Source organism: Notechis scutatus, chromosome 2 (assembly GCF_049901735.1).
Source record: "Notechis scutatus isolate UNSWTSFEM ecotype Mainland chromosome 2, rNotScu1.2, whole genome shotgun sequence".
NCBI lineage: Eukaryota > Metazoa > Chordata > Lepidosauria > Squamata > Elapidae > Notechis > Notechis scutatus.
In genome coordinates, this window is record NC_142010.1 from 14883056 (window position 1) to 14901011 (window position 17956).

The 17956-nt window shown below is 44.0% G+C and overlaps 2 protein-coding genes across 3 annotated transcripts in view; both read left to right on the forward strand.

Annotated features, from left to right (window-relative positions):
• The first annotated feature begins 357 nt into the window (after nt 1-357).
• LOC148131817 (uncharacterized) lies at nt 358-7320 on the forward strand. 2 transcript variants are annotated; one of them, XM_087953488.1, is made up of 5 exons: nt 358-535; nt 2456-2572; nt 3257-3339; nt 4284-4416; nt 4968-7320. In XM_087953488.1, exons 2-5 carry the CDS (start codon nt 2476-2478, stop codon nt 6890-6892), a joined length of 2238 nt encoding a protein of 745 aa, XP_087809614.1. In that variant the 5' UTR covers nt 358-535; nt 2456-2475; the 3' UTR covers nt 6893-7320. The 2 variants fall into 2 exon arrangements, with proteins under 2 accessions (XP_087809614.1, XP_026543288.1); XM_026687503.2 differs by having other exon boundaries at nt 362-535; nt 4284-4410.
• An 8721-nt stretch (nt 7321-16041) lies between these two features.
• LOC113432016 (uncharacterized) overlaps nt 16042-17956 on the forward strand; it is a 33792-nt gene continuing 31877 nt past the window's right edge. The window contains 1 exon segment of the mRNA XM_087954137.1: nt 16042-17297. Coding sequence (XP_087810263.1) covers nt 16881-17297 — 417 coding nt within the window. The 5' untranslated portion in view covers nt 16042-16880.

A 17956-nucleotide genomic window follows, 5' to 3' on the forward strand; every position in this document is an offset into this window, starting at 1 on the left:
AGAAAGAGACAGTCAGAGACACACAGAGACAGAGAGAGACAGAGAGACAGAGAGAGAGAAGAGAAAGAGAGAGACAGTCAGAGACACACACAGACAGAGAGAGACAGAGAGACAGAGAGAGAGACACACACACACACACAGAGAGAGAGAGAGAGAGAGAGAAAGAGACAGTCAGAGACACACAGAGACACACAGAGACAGAGAGAGCAGAAAGACACAGAGACAGAGACACAGAGACAGAGAGAGACAGTCAGAGACACACAGAGAGTCCATGGGATCCGACGGAATCCCCTCCGGGTGACTTTTCGCCATTTGCACCAGGACCCGGGGAGGCCCACAATCCCCGCCTGGATTCTCCCAGATGTCGCTTGCAGAGCTCGCCCTCCAGAGCAGATGCATCTCTGGGAAGACGCTGCCCTGCATAGCCTCCAAAGCAACCCTCACGGCTGCGATTTCACCCCAGCGGCCGGCAGGGGCGCACTCTCTGCCGCCTGCTAGCCCACTGCGCATGCTCCACTCCGACTGCGTTTTTCGGGTAAGTCCGGCTGCGAGTTGCTCCCTGGGAATCTGGTGGGGGCGGGGAAGATGGGGGTCCCGCCACTCAGATCCTCCCCAGGAGGGGGAAACGAGATTCTGAGGCTTGGAGGGATCGGGAAATCCGCCCCAAAGCTACTCTTGGCTGTGCATGGGGGCTGGGGGGAGATCCAAGAATGGGGTAGGGGGGAGGAGAGAAGGAAACCTAAAGGAACCACCTGCTCACATCTCCTTCCGATTCCGAGGCTGGAAAGATCTTTGGAGAGCCAGCAGTCGGCCGGCGGCGCCAGAAGAAGCAGGATGGGCCCCGGGTCAGAGAAGTTTCTTTGGGAGGGATCTTCCCATGCTTGAATTCTCCATTTCTCCTTCATGGAGTTTTGGAGATTAATAATGCCAATATTATTAGAGCCAATGTTGCTGTTAATATGGCTCCGCACTACATCCTACAACATCTCAAATCTCCAAATACCTACTGTTTGTAGGCTTCAGTTCAGCATTCAACATCATCATTCCAGACATTTCTTCTAACTGAACTAAACCAGCTAGCGATACCTGAACACGCTTGTAAGTGCATCATAAGCTTCCTAACAGACAGGAGGCAGTAGGTGAAGCTAGGCAGAATCACATTTGATATCTGTACAATTAGCACAGCCCCCCCCCAAGGCTGTGTGCTTTCTCGACTTCTCCCTATATATTCCCTAATTGACTGCATCTCAAACAATCCATCTGTTAAAATACTGAACTTTGATACATGATTTTGATAGCGATTGGTCTCATTCGAGACGACGAATCCACATATAGACTGGAAGGTTATATGACTTGCCTCATGGTGTATAACCGGAATAATCTGGAACTGAACACATTCAAAACCGTAGAAATGGTGATAGACTTTAGGAGAAACCCTTCCATACTACCACCTCTTACAATACTAGACAACACGGTATCAAAAATAGAGACCTTCAAATTTCTAGGTTCTATCATATCACAAGACCTAAAATGGACACCTAACATCAAAAACGTCATCAAAAAAGCACAACAAAGAATGTTCTTTCTGCGCCAACTCAATTCAAGCTGCCCAAGGAGCTGCTGATCCAGTTCTACAGAGGAATCAATGAGTCTGTCATCTGCACCTCTATAACTGTCTGGTTGGGGTCTGCAACCCAACCAGACAGACACAGACTTCAGAGAGTAACTAGGACTGCAGAAAAAACAATTACTAGAAACCTGCCTTCAGTCGAGGACTTGTATACTGCAGGAGCCAAAAAGAGGGCTGTGAAAATATTTACAGACCCCTCACATCCCGGACATAAACTGTTTCAACTCCTACCCTCAAAACGACGCTATAGAGCACTACACACTAGAAGAACTAGACACAAGGAGTTTTTTTTCCTGAATGCCATCACTCAGCTAAACAAATAATTCCCTCAGCACTGTCCAACTATTTACAAAGTCTGTATTACTATTACTATTAATTTTCTCATCATTCCTTATCACCCATCCCCTCTCATTTGTGACTGTATGACTGTAACTTGTAGCTTGTATCCTTACGATTTATATTGACTGTTTCCTAGTATGATTCGATTGCTTATTGTACCCAATGACTTATTAAGTGTTGTCCCTTATGATTCTTGACTCATGACGAATGTATCTTTTATGTATACTGAGAGCATTTGCACCAAGACAAATTCCTTATGTGCGCAATCACACTTTGCCAATAAAGAATTCTATTCTATTCAATAGAAATTTAGAGAACTCATTAGCGAAATTATTCTTGCTTCCTTCCAAAGAGTATCTCATTTGGAGTGATTCTCCCATTGGCTCATCCATCATTACTGACGGACACAAGGGTTTTGTGGGCAGAAAATAATATTCAGATCCTCTTTTGTCTTGTCCTCTTACTGCTCCTTTGCTTATATTTCAGGTTCTGAGGTCCCTCCATAGATGGAGAGTAATTGGGTGGATCACACAAATCTTTCTCCTGATCTGTCTTTCAGAGGGATCCCCAAGGATAAAAATCAAGTTCAGGATACTTCACTAGGTAAGGGGAGACTGTTCCACTGGGTTGGAGGTTTTTTGGAAGGATTCCAGTTATGCTTAATTCTCTGTGTCTTCTTCTGTCTTAGTTGTTGGATTTGATAGAAAGTGACCCAATAAGAAAGATATGACTCCCTCTTCCAGCTAGAAGACTTAAGGAATTTCCTCCCTTCAGAGCAAGCTTATTGTTTCCCTTTCGCAGAAAACCGACTCTAGTAGGGAATACCTTGATGCATTCTGCCTCTTCCACCATCCTGAAAGATTTTTCTTTATTTCTGGCCTTCCTGAAGAGATAGTTTTGACTAAATTCCCACACAGATCCCTGCTGGGCCATTTCCAACACCACCTGTCCTTGCAGGCATGTTTCCTGGGTTGCTAGAATATCACAAATTTCTCTGGTTTCAAACTGCAGAGAGTGGTGGTGGTGGGGAGGATTTACAGTGATTGTGTTGTTCCAAAAGGTTAGGAGAACAATCTGACTGAGGATTGTTCTTCAGCGTGTGGTGGGGTTGGTGTTCTCATTTCATTCTTGGCTCCCATGATGGAGCCTATGAAAGGCAATGTGTAGAAGAGGCAAAAATGGAGGTTTCCTGGGCGGGACAGGAAAAAAATTTTAATTTATCCCTTCAAGCGAGAAAAGATGAAGTTGAACACTTTCCTCTTTCCACCCTGTCTCTCTCCTTCCCAGCGGACAAAATGGAGTCAACATTTCTCACTGAATCATCTCCTCCTATTGGTGAAGCTGAAAGAGCTGCTGGATTCCCGACTCAGGTAGGGAGGAAGAGATTAGCAGCTTATATGGGGGAGCGATTTCAAGCTAGAGGCAAAATTAAATATAAACTCTTTTATTTGGATAAAAGAATCATTTTCACGATCTCAGCTTCTTGCTGTGAGGAATAATATATCATTTATTCATAGGAGTTTCCTCATGTTTCCAGTATTGTGCAAATACAATTCTTGCTGCTGTCAAGATATGTAATATTAAATATAGGTTCCCTTTGTCATATTTTTCAGGTATTATCCCTAGCAAAAATATTTCTGGCTTAAAATCATGTGTTGTTTCAAATCCAAACATGTATGTAGTTTTGTCCAATATTTCTTTGCTTTTACACATGTCCGCCATATATGATAATATGTCCTGGGTGTCTGGTTACATTTCCAACATTGTTGGTGGTAAATGCCACCTATAAAACATTTTATATAAATTCTCTTTAGGACCATTTAGTTACTATGTCAGAAATCCCACAGGGCCTCTTGCAAAAATCTTGAAATGTTGGGGCCACTGGTAGATGGTGTGTTTAAAGCACAATATGTCACTTGATCAAGGCAGGTTGATTTTATTGAAGGTCAGCAGAGTTAGTCAAGGTGATAAAACATGCTCTAATTGGCTGTCAGCAGTAGGCCATTTTATCATATAATATGTTGAGTCCCCTTTGGGAAATGTCCAAACAAGGACTTTTAGTCCCAAAAGTGCTTTTTTTTTCAAGAGGCAACTGGATTTTCTGGTTGTTGAAGAAACTTCTTGGATGAGAAATGAAATATCTTCAAAGAAAAACCAGGAAGTCCAATTAACTCTTGAAAAAAAGCACCTTTGGGACAACTCTGACTATGGATGACTGTGAATCTCCATAGACATTTCTGCTTTTAGGATTTGCAGATTGAAGGAGATCTTGCAAATTTGTCAAGTCCATTCACAGGGATTCTTCCTTCTTTAGGGTCCTGTATCCCTTGGGGAGGTGGCCATCCATTTCAACAGTGAAGAGTGGTTGCTGCTTGATCCCAGCCAGAAAGCCCTGTATCAAGAAGTCATGTTGGAAACGTCGAGGATGGTGGCCTCTTTAGGTAAAGGTTCCTCTATACATAACTTGTTAAAAATGATTTCATCTCTTCTTTTTTCCTCTTACATTAATTCCACTCCCCCTTCATGGTCTTCAAGGTAGCACAGTTTCATTTAGCAGAAAGAGATCGGTGTCTAAGAGGGGTTGACATTCTGTCTTGTGGTCATCCTGGGGCCCTGGGTCATTACTGCAAAGTTATTGGGAAGATGTTAAGGGAGATGATGTTTTTGCCTGTTGCAGTTTTCCTACTTAGCAACAAATTTTGTCTTGCTCTGGGTTGCAATGACATATATTGTCCTATTGAATGCAAGTTGGGTGGGTCATAGTTGAGACAATTTGTGTGCCACATCCTGACGTGAAGACTTGCTTTGGCTTTAAATTTTTAACTGCCAAGGGTCAGATGAGCAGCCATGCTAGTTTTTTAAGTTAATAATTAACATTCATACTGTCATTTCCCTTGTTGCTTTCTCCGCATATGTCCAGTAGTAGATAAATCTAAGCATAGGGACACCAAAGTGGAGGATGTAGATTATTCTAATTTCTTCTTCTTCCCCCCACAAGCATTTGATGCGCAGAAGAACGAAATTGTCCAAGAGCCAAATTTAGTGCCATTGCAAATAATCAAAACTGAAATTCCTGGGGAGATATCTACAAATAAGTGGGGAAGAAGGAAACCTGAAAAGAAGCACAACTGGAGAGAAAAATCTATTCTTGAATGTGTGGAAATGGATCGTTTCCTGACCCAACGTGATTTCCCCAAAGAAACTACGGGGAAATGTCAAAGTAGAAAAAGATTCAAAGCAAACCCCAATATTAGCAACCACTGCAAAACTGGAAAGAACTTCAGCAATAGTAACGGTGTCTACAACGGTGTAGACTGTGGAAAAAGTGTTGGGTGGAGAGGTAATTTAACGTCTCATAAAAAGATCCACACCAGACAAAAACTCTGTAAGTGCCCAGAGTATGGAAAGAGCTTCAAGGACAGAGAAGGTCTGAAATCCCACAAAAGGATCCATACAGGGGGAAAACCTTATAAATATGTGGATATTGGGAAAAGGTTTAGTGTGAAGAGTTCCCTTGCTTCTCATAAAAGGATAAATACTGAAGAAAAAACGTTTAAATGCATAGAATGTGGGAAGGGCTTCAGCCAAAGCTGTAACCTTATTTCCCATAAAAGGATCCACACAGGAGAAAAACCCTATAAATGCCTAGACTGTGGGAAGGGCTTCAGCCAAAGGAATGGCCTTGTTTCCCATAAACGCGTCCACACAGGTGAAAAACCCTATAAATGCATGGAGTGTGGAAAGAGGTTCACTGTAAAGAGTTCTCTTACTTCTCATAAACGGATCCACACAGGAGAGAAACCCTATAAATGCCTAGACTGTGGGAAGGGCTTCAGGCAAAGCACTGAGCTTGTTTCCCATAAACGGGTCCACACAGGAGAAAAACCCTATGAATGCCTGGAGTGTGGAAAGAGCTTCAGTGTAAAGAGTGCTCTTACTTCTCATAAACGGATCCACACAGGAGAAAAACCCTATAAATGCATACAGTGTGGGAAGAGCTTCAGAAGTAGTAGTTACCTGATATTGCACAAAAGGATCCATACAGGGAGAAAACCTTATAAATGTGTGGATTGTGGACAAAGGTTCAGTAGGAAGAATTTCCTTACTTCCCATAAACGGGTCCACACAGGAGAAAAACCTTACAAATGCATAGAATGTGGGAAGGGCTTCTCCAGTAGTAATTATCTGATGTGCCATAGAAGGATCCATTCAGGGGAAAAACCTTATAAATGTGTGGATTGTGGGGAAAGGTTCATTAGGAAGAATTCCCTTACGTCCCATCAAAGGATACATACTGGAGAAAAACCCTTTAAATGCATAGAATGTGGGAAAGGCTTCAGGCAAAGCTGTCAACTTATTTCCCATAAACGGGTACACACAGGAGAAAAACCCTATAAATGCCTAGACTGTGGAAAGAGCTTCAAGCAAAGCGGTAGCCTTATTTCCCATAAACGGGTGCATACAGGAGAAAAACCCTATGAATGCCTGGAGTGTGGAAAGAGCTTCAGTGTAAAGAGTTCTCTTACTTCCCATAAACGGGTCCACACAGGAGAAAAACCCTATAAATGCCTGGAGTGTGGAAAGAGCTACAAAAACAGCAGTTACCTGATCCTCCATAAAAGGTTCCACACAGGGGAAAAACCCTATACATGCCTGGAGTGTGGAAAGAGCTTCACGATCAAGACTAATCTTACTTCTCATGAAAGCATCCACACAGGAGAGAAACCCCATAAATGTCTAGAGTGTGGGAAGAGCTTCCACCGAAGCACTGAACTTAGTTTCCATAATAGGATCCATACGGGAGAAAAACCTTATAAGTGCACAGAGTGTGGAAAGACGTTTGCTGCCAATAGGTCTCTGACGAACCATAACAGGACCCATGCAGGAGAGAGCTCTCAGGGTTCCAGCAGGTGCCCTAATTAACAAAATGCTCTATAAATGCCTGGAATGTGGGGAGATCTTCGGTTTTATAAGTCACCTTACTTCCCATGAGAGGATCCACAGCAGAGGGAAATAGAAATGTATGGAATGCAGAAGGAGCTTTTGTGAAAACAGAATGCTTCTTAAAAAAGAATCCATAGTGGGAAGAAAAATATCCTGTGGACAGCAATCAACTTATTTCCCTTACAGATAAACAGAAATATGAATTGACAAAGAATATAGACCTTCAGGTAGCTAAGAAAGTTAAATATTTTGGAATATAATTAACAGCAAGATGTGTAACAATTGAAGGTAACTACTGTATGAAAGATTAATACAACAAATTAAATTGGACATGGAGAACTGAAACCAACCATAGAAATTAACATCCTGCTGAAGGTTTTTTTTTGTTCCAAACGATCCCTATAAAATTAGAGGAAAAAAATACTTTGATGAGCTAAGTACAATAATCTTGAAATAAGTTAGGCAAGAAAAAAGAGCAAGAATAAGACTGAAAATGCTGTAAGAATCTAAAAACAACAGTGGGTTTGGGTTGCTGTATTGGGAGCTTTATTACCAGGCTTCCGTACTAACTTGGGTGAAAGAATGGATAAATCTAAGACACAGAAGACTACTACTGTTGAGGGGACTTGATCTGCAATTGGGATGGCATGCCTTTTTGTGGTATGAAAAGAATAAAATACATAGATATTTTCAAAGATACTGTAAAAAAAGCGCTCTACTCTTAGTATGGGGAAAAGATTAGAGCAAAAAACTATGAAAATACCAATTTGGCTTTCCACAAAGAAAGCACTGATACATCCAACTATTGTAAACTTGGAAAAATGGTAACATATCAAGACATTTTGAATGAGGAAGGGAAACTAAAAATAAAACAGGAACTACAAATCCAAGGTGTGGAGCTAGCATGGTTGCCACACCTGCAAATAATATTGATATGAGAAAGATGCAGAGGCACATGGTTTCTATAATACTGTTCATGATCGATGAAGAATTAAAGAAAATATATAGCTTTCTATTAAACCTTAAAATGGAAGATGAACAAGTGAAAGAAATATAGTATGGCAAAAAGTTTGGATATACCATAGAATTAGATAGATGGCAAAAAACTTTGGGATACAAATTATAAATTGACAATGTCAACTACCTATAAGGAAAGCCTGTATAAAATGTTTTACAGATGGCATTTCGCACCGGTAAGGCTAGCAAAGATGTTTTAGAAACATGTCCACCAAATGGATGGAATTCTATCAGTGTGGACCGATTCGGGCGAACCGGATGTTAAATTTGCATCTAGTTTGCCGAACTGGTATTTGAACTGACCAGCTGGCCCCACCCATCCCGTTCCTCCCAGGAGTCTTCACGTGGCCCATTTTCAATGCAAGTAAGTGCGCAGGGTCTGTGCAGAGGCACTAGGAGGGGTAAAAACAGCCCTACCAGAAGTACTGGAAGTTGCAAAATGGGGCTGTTTCTGGTTTCCAGAGGGCCTCCAGAGCCCAGGGAGCCCGTTTTTGCCCTCCCAGAGGCCTGAGGGAAGCCTCCGGATCCTTGGGAAGGCAAAAAACTGCCAAACCAGAAGTACTAGAAGTTGCTAAATGGGCCTGTTTTTTGGGGGCCTCCAGAGTCTGGAGGAAGATCATTTTTGCCCTCCTAGATACCTGAGGGAAGACCCTGGACCCTTGAGAAATTGAAAAACGGCCCTCCCGGACGTTTCAGTAGGCCACATTCATCATGGCCATGCTCACCAAGCAACTGGGCAGCAAACCAGTTGCTGGGATTTTTGAATCCCACCCCTGCTGCCAAATGTTGGAAACGTAATCAGATACTGGGCTGTTTATTACCATATGTGGTGGACATGGCCAAAGGCTAAAAAAATTAGGATGAAAATACACACATGTTGGAGAAAACGTTAAAGCAACATATAGATTTAAAGCCAGAAATATTTTTGTCAGATATAATGCCAGAAATATATGACAAAGGGAACATATATTTAATACTACACGTCTTTATAGCAGTGAGAAATGTATTTGCACAACACTGGAAGAATGAGGAAACTCCTACAAATGAAAATATAATTATACAAATACTAGATTGTGCAGAAATGGATAGGTTAACATTAAAGATAAAGGATAAAGAAGACACACAATAGTTTTTAACATGGGATTTGTTTTACCAATGGTTAGACAATAGAGGTAGAAATTAGAAGTTGGAAGTTTATTACTAGGTATAAGTGAATAATATTTTTTTATTATTATGTACAAGTAAATTGACCTAGACAATACATTGTTTACTAAGCACTTATGTGTGTTAAAGAAAAATGTATAAATAAAATTTTAAAGAAACTTATTTCCCTTATTAATATGACCCACATCAGGGCTAGATACAGCACGGGAGGGATTGAAGTGCCCTTAATTTGTGTAAAAGGTTCCACTGTGATATGAAACCATCTAAAGCAGGGATGTCAAACTCAAGGCCCGTTGGCTGGATATGGCCGGCGATATGGTCAGACCTGGCCCATGGGGCTGTCCTCCAAATGGTAAGGCGCTGGGCTGCATCGCTTTCGCCCGGCCCATCACATCCCAGCGGGCATGCATGTGCATAGGATACAGCGAGCACACACACACACAGGCCTGGCCCATGCCATTCCAGGGGAGGAGTTGGGCAGACGCCAGGATGGGGTAGGCCGAGTCTGTGCACACATGTGCCTGCCGCTTCCTGTGCACACGCATGCCTGCTGGGGCTGTCCGGGTGTGTGCCGAGAGTCCCCACAAAAACGTCTGCCAGGATGGGGTGGGCAGGGCCAAAACATGCGGAATGGCCCCTTACCATTTCCATGGCAGCTGCACTTATTGGTTTTTCAGGTGTGTGTTTGCACAGGGGGATAGGTGTCCGGCAGCAGGGACTCTGAAGCTGGCCCTCCAAGAAAAAGGCATGGCAGTGTCAGCACCGGCAGCAGGCAGAGTTGGGGGGAGAGGCACGTGATGTGCACTATTGAGCACGCTTGTTGTATTCCATATGGCTGGGACAGTAGCTGCCCAGCACATCCAGCAGGCCGTGAGCCAATATATCATTAAAAATAATGTGTTAATAGAATAAGTCCAATATATTCCTTATTGTCCAGACAGTGATTCCACTCTTTCCTCTTTGAAAATGAAGCCCTGAAAGAAATACCACCATTATTCTGAAGGGTCTTTGGGGGCGAGTGAAGGCCGAGGGCTTGAAGGGTGTGGGGATCTGGGAATCTTCTAAGTCATTCGTCTCTGTGAGGGGTGACTTGAAAGGGTCCCTTGAGGGGAACCCATCAGAGAAGCTGGAAAGGGGCTCCTGAGGGGGACACTGGGGAGGCGAAGAGAGCCCCTGAGGGAGAAGAGGGGACCAGAAAGAGGCGCAATTCAGTGACTGACCCAGAGAAAGAAGGAGTCCAATCCGTCCCTGACGACCCCGAAGACGCCCCCCGCCTTCGATGGTGGCACTTTTCTCACAGCTGCGTCTGTCTCTCCGCTTTTCCCGCCAGAATAGGCTCCTCCTCCTCCTCTCGGATCCACTTTTCCCGCTTCTCCGTCTGAGGGAATCGCACTAGGAGGGGCGTGGCCAAGAGGAAAGGGGAGGAGTACTCGCTCACGTCTCCCCTGGATGGTGGTCCCAGTCCACTTCTCTCCACCCGCCCCCGCCAACATCAGTGGTCCCTCACACTCCCCCACCCTTACTGTTACTCCTTCCCCCCTTTGCTTCCAGGGCTCCCAAACCGACGTCTCTACCAGAGCAACAGGCGGAGCCCATGGAGGCTTCCCCCAAGCGAGGGGAGAAGTGGAATTGGGAAGGGGGGCTTACGCCAATGGGAAGCCTCCCTTCTATTGAGTCATCTGTCTCCGGGCAGAATCTCTTGTGATTTCTCCCCTGCTGAGAAAGCTTTTGTGTGCAGCGAAACTGGAGGGATCTTTCCGTGTTCAATTGGGGGGGGGGGGTTGTCCCAACGAGGAAGCAGGTGGGCCCTCAATGAAGCAATGTCTGGGGGAGGCAACGACTGCTGAGATGTGGAAAGCCCAGGCTACTAGCCGAGGAGGCCCCAAATCTAGAGGTCTCCTCCAGCCACAGCTCCCTTGGTTTTCCCACGACCCCCGTGACACGTGTCTCTAGCCTTCCAGTGCAGCATCCACTCTTGCTTTCCAAGGGATTATCTGTATGACATTGTGCTTCACGGGGAGTCCGTTTCTCTGACCTCCTGGGAAGTTGGACGCCTGAGAAGCCTCAGGTGATGAGGATGTTTTAAAGGCTTATCTCCGTCTTCTAGGGGAGTGGCTGTCCTTTTCCCCTCCCCACTTTTCTCACGATCCTTAATTGCACAATTGTTAGGAATTCCATACATAGTTTGCTTCTTTCCTGTGAAAATGTACCCAAAGCCACTTAGGACTCTGTGGGGGGGAGGCTCCTTTGGCTTTGCTCCCTTTGCTGGGGGGCAGCCAGAAAGGAGATTAGCTCAGAGTTTCTTGGGTCCATAAAAGGATCCATTCAGGGGAAAAACCCTATAAATGTGTAGACTGTGGAAAAACCTTCAGGATGAACATTCATTTTACTAGGCATAAATTGATCCATGTGGGAGAGAAACCCTTTAAATGTATAGAGTGTGGGAAGAGATTTAGGCAGAGTGCTGGCCTTTCTTCCCATAAATTGATCCATGCAGGAGAGAAACCTTTTAAATGCATAGAGTGTGGAAAGAGCTTTAGGCAAAGAGATGGACTTGCTTCCCATCAAAGTCTTCATACAGGTGAGAAACCCTATAAGTGTACTGAGTGTGGAAAGAGCTACAGGAATAGGAGTCAACTGACATCCCATAAAAGGATCCATTCAAGTGAAAATCCTTATAAGTGCATGGATTGTGGAAAACACTTCAAGACAAGCGGTTCCCTTGCTTCTCATAAACAGATCCATACTGATATCAAAGTGATCAGAAAGCTTGATCCTGTTGACATTTTAGGGAATTGTGGCATTGCAAATTTGGAAAAGCTGCTGTTATTGGAATGATTGTGACTTTGCACATTTTTTTCTCTATGTAGCTGTAACAAAACTTTCAGTATCTCCTGCTTATTAAATATATTTCTTATCTTTGATTGAAAGACGGAATCGGATCTATTTCTGCTGCAGCTGCCAAAGAAGCCAACAGAGTTCTAGGCTGCATAAACAGAGGGATAGAATCAAAATCACGTGAAGTGTTAATACCGCTTTATAAGGCCACACTTGGAATACGGCATCCAGTTTTGGTCACCACAATGTAAAAAAAGATCTTGAAACTTTAGAACAGGGGTGTCAAACTCATGGAGTCAAGTGACGTATTGGAACGTTTTTCCCTTCGCTAAAATGGGCATGTGCACCTGATATATCTGGCCTACAGGCCAAAAATTTGATAGCCCTGTTCTTGAAAGAGTGCAAAGAAGAGCAACAAAGATGATTAGGGGACTGAAGGCTAAAATATATAAACAAAGGTTGCTGGAGTTTGGTATGTCTAGTTTCATGAAAAGAAGGACTAGGGGAGATTTGATAGCTGTGTTCCAATATCTCAGGGACTGCCACAAAGAAGAGGAGTCAAACTATTCTCCAAAGCACCTGAGGGCAGGATAAGAAGCAATGGGTGGGAAACTAATCAAGGAGCAAAGCAACCTAGAACTGGGGAGAAATCACCTGATATTTAGAACAATTAATCAGTGGAACAACTTGCCTCCAGAAGTTGTGAATGCTCCAACACTGGAAGTTTTTAAGAAGAGATTGGACAACCATTTGTCTGAAATGATATGGGACAGTGATGGCTAACCTTTTCCACGTCGTGTGCCAAAAGTGTGTGCTCACATGTGCGTGCACTCACATGCCTGCACCCATGATGCAATGCACGTATGACACCCCCCCACCTGTCCTCCATGCATGTGCGAGACCGCATGCGCAGTGGGGCTCTTCCAGATGACCTCTCGCATGCCGGCAGAAATGGCTCTGTGTGCCACTTCCGGCACACATGTCATAGGTTCGCCATCACAGATCTAGGATATCCTGCCTGAGCAGGGAGTTAGACTTGAAGACCTCCAAGGTCACTTCCACCTCTGTTACTCTATTCTATTTGAAAAGATCACAAAAATTCCACCAAACAGGCAACATTTCATTCCCTTGGTTGGATGTCATAGCGGTATGGGATTTTTTTTTCACAGGGTCTTTGTAGAGCTTGCATTGTTAATGTCTCTTCCCAGACTCCAATACATATAGAGCAGCTGGCATGGTATGTCACGTTACTCCATTTTTATAATGTGTCCTACCCATTTCAGATACCGAAACTCACACACACTGGAGAGAACAGTGAATGTGGGGTATGGTCACTCCATCTAAGGTTACTTCCCAGCCTGTTCACAGGGTACAATAGTCATAATGAAGAAAGAAACGTTTACACCTTCAGATGAAAAAGTTGCAGTGCGAATGTTAAATGATAAATTCAAGGATAAAAAGTTGCAATAGCCAAATAGATGTTGCAGGGCTCTTTTCTATCTCAATTTCTCTCAAATTGTTCCAGTCATGTGAAATCTGATTTTCCTCACACAAATTAATTAGATGTATTCCTTCTCTTCCAGCTAGCCAGTTATTCAACCATTTCATTTTCTCCATAAAAAGAAAAAAATGGTATTTTGAAAGGTCTTTGGGGGCCCACACTCACCTTTTAAAGATGGGAAGATGCTGTGGGAGGAAGAGAGGGGACCCTGGGGGAGAAGAGGGAACCACAAGGAAGAGGCTCACATTGCGAGGGGCCGAGAAGGAGGCCCAATTGAGAGTAACGGACAGAGAGAATAGAGGACTTTGGGGTCATATCTGCCCCATTGTGATTTTTCCTCCAAGGTGAGTCTCTATCCCTCAGAGAAGTTTCTCCTATTACTGGGCTTGAACCATCTTACATCCCAGAATAAGAAGTACAGGATGGAAGATTATTCAAGGAGAGGTCCAATTTAGAACTAAAGAGGCTTCCTGGTGGTTAGTACAAATAATCAGTGTTTGTCTCCAGAAGTTGTGGGTGCTCCAATGCTGAAGGTTTTCAAGAAGAGATCGGTGAACCATTTGGATGGTATAACTTGAGTAGGGGGTTAATTCACTAGAACACCTCCAAGGACCCTTCCAACCAGAGGTGGTGTTCAGCAGGTTCTAACCAGTTCTGGAGAACCGGTAGCGGAAATTTTGAGTAGTTCAGAGAACCAGCAAATACCACCTCTGACTGGTTCCACCCCCATCTATTCTCTGCCTCCCGAGTCCCAGCTGATTAGCTGGGTCTTCTTTTGTTGTCCTGAACAGAACAGAATAAGAATAAGAATAAGAATAAGAATAGAATAGAATAGAATAGAATAGAATAGAATAGAATAGAATAGAATAGAATAGAATAGAATAGAATAGAATAGAATAGAATAGAATAGAATAGAATAGAATAGAATTCTTTATTGGCCAAGTATGGTTGGACACACAAGGAATTTGTCTTGGTGAAAATACTCTCATTATACATAAAACAAAAGATACATTCGTCAAGAATCATCAGGTACAACACTTAATGATAGTCATAGGGTACAATAAGCAATAAAATCATCCTAGGAAACAGTCCATAGAAATTGTAAGGATACAAGCGACAAAGTTACAGTCATACAGTCACAAGTGGAGGGGATGGGTGATAAGGAGTGATGAGAAGATTAACAGTAATAGTAGTGCAGTCTTTGTAAATAGTTGGACAGTGTTGAGCGAATTATTTGTTTAGCAGAGTGAGGGAGTTCGGGGAAAAACTGTTCTTGTGTCTTGTTCTGGTGTGCAGTGCTCTATAGCGTCGTTTTGAGGGAAGGAGTTAAACAGTTTATGTCCGGGATGTGACCGGAGAACGGAGTTGGAAAGCAGGTTAGTGGGGTGGGGAGGGAATGGGATTTTGCAGTAACCTTCCCCCAGGAGTGGGGAGGGAATGGAGATTTTGCAATATCCTTCCCCTACCATGCCCACCAAAGCACACCCACAGAACTGGTAGTAAAAATTTTTTGAATCCCACTACTGCTTCCGTTACTCTGCTCCCTTTTCCAACTTCACGGATGGAGGGGTGGGTGGATTGGATCCATGGAAGGGGAGAGCCTGGGCCAGCCATATTCCTCTCCGAAATGCCTCTTTGTAGCAGGGGTGAGAAAAGGTGAAGGGGAGGAGCCTCCTGATGGAGGTTGTACTAGATGGCTTCTAAAGATCCTGCCTCCTGGGAAGAACAGAGCATATAGCTAATCAGAGTAGAGTAGGAGTAGAGTAGAGTAGAGTACAGAGTTGGCGGGGATCTTGGAGGTCTTCTAGATTTAGAATCTAGTACAGGGCTCCCCAAACTTGGCAACTTTAAGACTTGTGGACTTCAACTCCCAGAATTCTCCAGTTGCCAAGTTTGGGGACCCCCGATCTAGTACAACCTCCTGCTCAGGCAGGAAATTCTATATACCATTTCAGACAAATGGTAGGTTTTAGACTAATAGCTTTAATTAGTATTACTAGGGTACGAACAATACCCTAGTATTATCCAACCCTTTTGTGCAAACTCTCTGCTCTCCACAAAGGCTTCCCACCAAGAATTGGTGCCGACAGAAATGCCAGTCTCAAAAAAACAACAACCCCTTAGACTGCCTACTATTGACCTCACCCCTTTCCTAAGAGGCCTGTAGTGCATACACATAAGAAAAAAAAAAGAAACAATAGGACAGGGCGTCTCTGTCCTATTGTTTCTTTTATATTTTTCTTATATGTATCCATTTCATGGATCCATAAGTATGTTTGTACTTATACCTGTTATCTTATAATTGCTTGACAAAATAAATAAAATAAAATAAAAAAGGATGGAGGAGGGGCAACTGTCCGCAGGGATTGGCCAGGACGGGCCTTTTCAAAGTCACCCACCACCCCAACCTTCAAAAGGCTCAGGTCGTGGCCAGAGGAGCCGGTAGGGGGCGCTCACTCACTTTACTTGGCACTGGGCAGGAGCGGCTGTGAGTTGTCCCGTGGGAATTTCTGGGGGGCGGGGAAGAGATCGAGGCGAGGAGGAGGAGAAGGGGGAAGACACCCCCCCTCGCGACCCGAAGGGTGAGAAATTGCCCCTCCCTGTTCCAATAGGGGGTGGATGCTGTCAGGGAGGAAGATAAAGTACGGTTCCCCCCTCCCCCAAAGAGTTGAGAGGGAGGGGAACCCCGGATTTCCCGAAAGGGCCCTTCCCCCATCCTGCTCCATCTGTGCATGCAAGAGATGTAACCCTGGGTGAGGTGGGGGGAATGACGGTGGGAGAAAGAGTTGCGGGGGAGGGGGGGCTGTGTTCATATTGTGCGTAAACCAGGTTTGCTTTTCAGAATTTCTACCAAGAAAGGATCCTGGGAAATGGCCTTTCTTTTGCCTGATGCTCTCCCCCTCCCCTCTGCAAACGGTCCCATTTAAAGCTTTTTTTTTTGAGGAGGGGGATTGCAAAGGACAAATTCTGTGCCTCAAATGGCTGGCGAGGCTGTAAGGGCCTTCCCCCCCCCCATTATTTTTCCTACTGTTAGTGGAGCTCAGCTGCACCTCTGCAGAAGACCCCTTTCTCCCCCCCCCAAAAAAAATAAAAAATAAAATAATGGTTGGTCTCCAAGGGGGAGGAAGGGATGAGACACAGGGAGAGACGTCGCCCTGAGGCTGAAACGTCTTGGAATTTTGTCTCCCCTCCAGACAAAATTTCCCCTGAATTTGAGGAAGCAATCATCACTGTTTCTAAATGAGAACCATCCGTAATTCCAGAAGTTTCCTTTCTTTTTCACCTCAGATGTAAACGCTGAAGGGCTTGAAAATCTTCTCCGGGATTCTCTGTGCGAGTCCATCGGATCTCAGGACTGAAAACAGATTGAAAAAAACCAACAACAACCTTTGGAGACCCAAGAGATCCACAGGGTCCTTCTGGATCCCTGTCAGAGAAGAGGCCAAAATGGATGCAATCCACCCAGAATGGAAAGGCGTGGGGAAAGACTCCACTGCCGCTCAGCCTGGGAACTGTGTGGAGGTCTGGGTAGGACCTGGGCAGAAGATCCCAGAGAAGGAAGCTCTCAGTTCTGAGATCCAACATTGGTACTTCAGGAACAGCCCCTTTCAGGAGGCCGAAGGACCACGAGAGCTTTGCAGCCGCCTTCATCGTCTTTGCTGGGGGTGGTTGCAGCCCGAAAAGCACACCAAGGCTCAGATGTTGGACCGGGTGATCTTGGAGCAGTTTCTGGCCGTCCTGCCCAGGGAGATGCAGCGCTGGGTGCGGGAGTGCCGAGCGGAGACCACTTGCCAGGCGGTGGCCCTGGCCGAAGGCTTCTTGCTGAATCAGGCAAAGGAAGAGGAGGAGCAGGAAGGGTATCAGGTGAGAGATACCGCCCTTGAGAAATAGGAAGGGATCTTAATGTAATTGAAATCTTAAATGTCTCCCTAAGAATTTTCGGGATTAATAATGCAGTGAGATGGTTAGAAAACTTTATTGGTGACATTGCTCCTACGTTCTTCCAAATAATATATTTGGAGCAATTCTTCTATCGTCCTCTTCAAATTATGGACGACGAAAAGGCTTAGCAACATTGTGGGCAGAAACTGAAATTCCAACTTTTAACTTTTGTTCTTTGTCTATTTATATTTATATTATATTATATTTATATGATTTAGTATGATTTATATGTTTTATATGTTTCCTATATATATGTTTCCTAGTAGGATTTACTACTTCTAAGTGTTATACCTATGATTTATGACATATGTATCTTGAGAGCATATGCACCAAAAAAAATGTGTGTCCAATCACACTTGGCCAATAAAGAATATTCTATTCTATTCTATTCTATTCTATTCTATTCTATTCTATTCTATTCTATTCTATTCTATTCTATTCTATTCCATTCCATTCCATTCCATTCCACTCCACTCCCACTCCTCACCACTCCATTTTCTATTCTATTCTATTCTATTCTGTTATGTTCTGTTCTGTTCTGTTCTGTTCTGTTCTCTATTCTATTCTACTCCACTCCACTC

Bases quoted from the DNA above. Each gene is read 5' to 3' on its own strand.
- LOC148131817 (XM_087953488.1), top strand. From the start codon at position 2,476: ATGGAGAGTAATTGGGTGGATCACACAAATCTTTCTCCTGATCTGTCT. The intron at 2,573-3,256 runs GTAAGGGGAGAC...TCTCCTTCCCAG, and splicing joins AGTTCAGGATACTTCACTAG to CGGACAAAATGGAGTCAACA. The intron at 3,340-4,283 runs GTAGGGAGGAAG...TTCCTTCTTTAG, and splicing joins CTGCTGGATTCCCGACTCAG to GGTCCTGTATCCCTTGGGGA.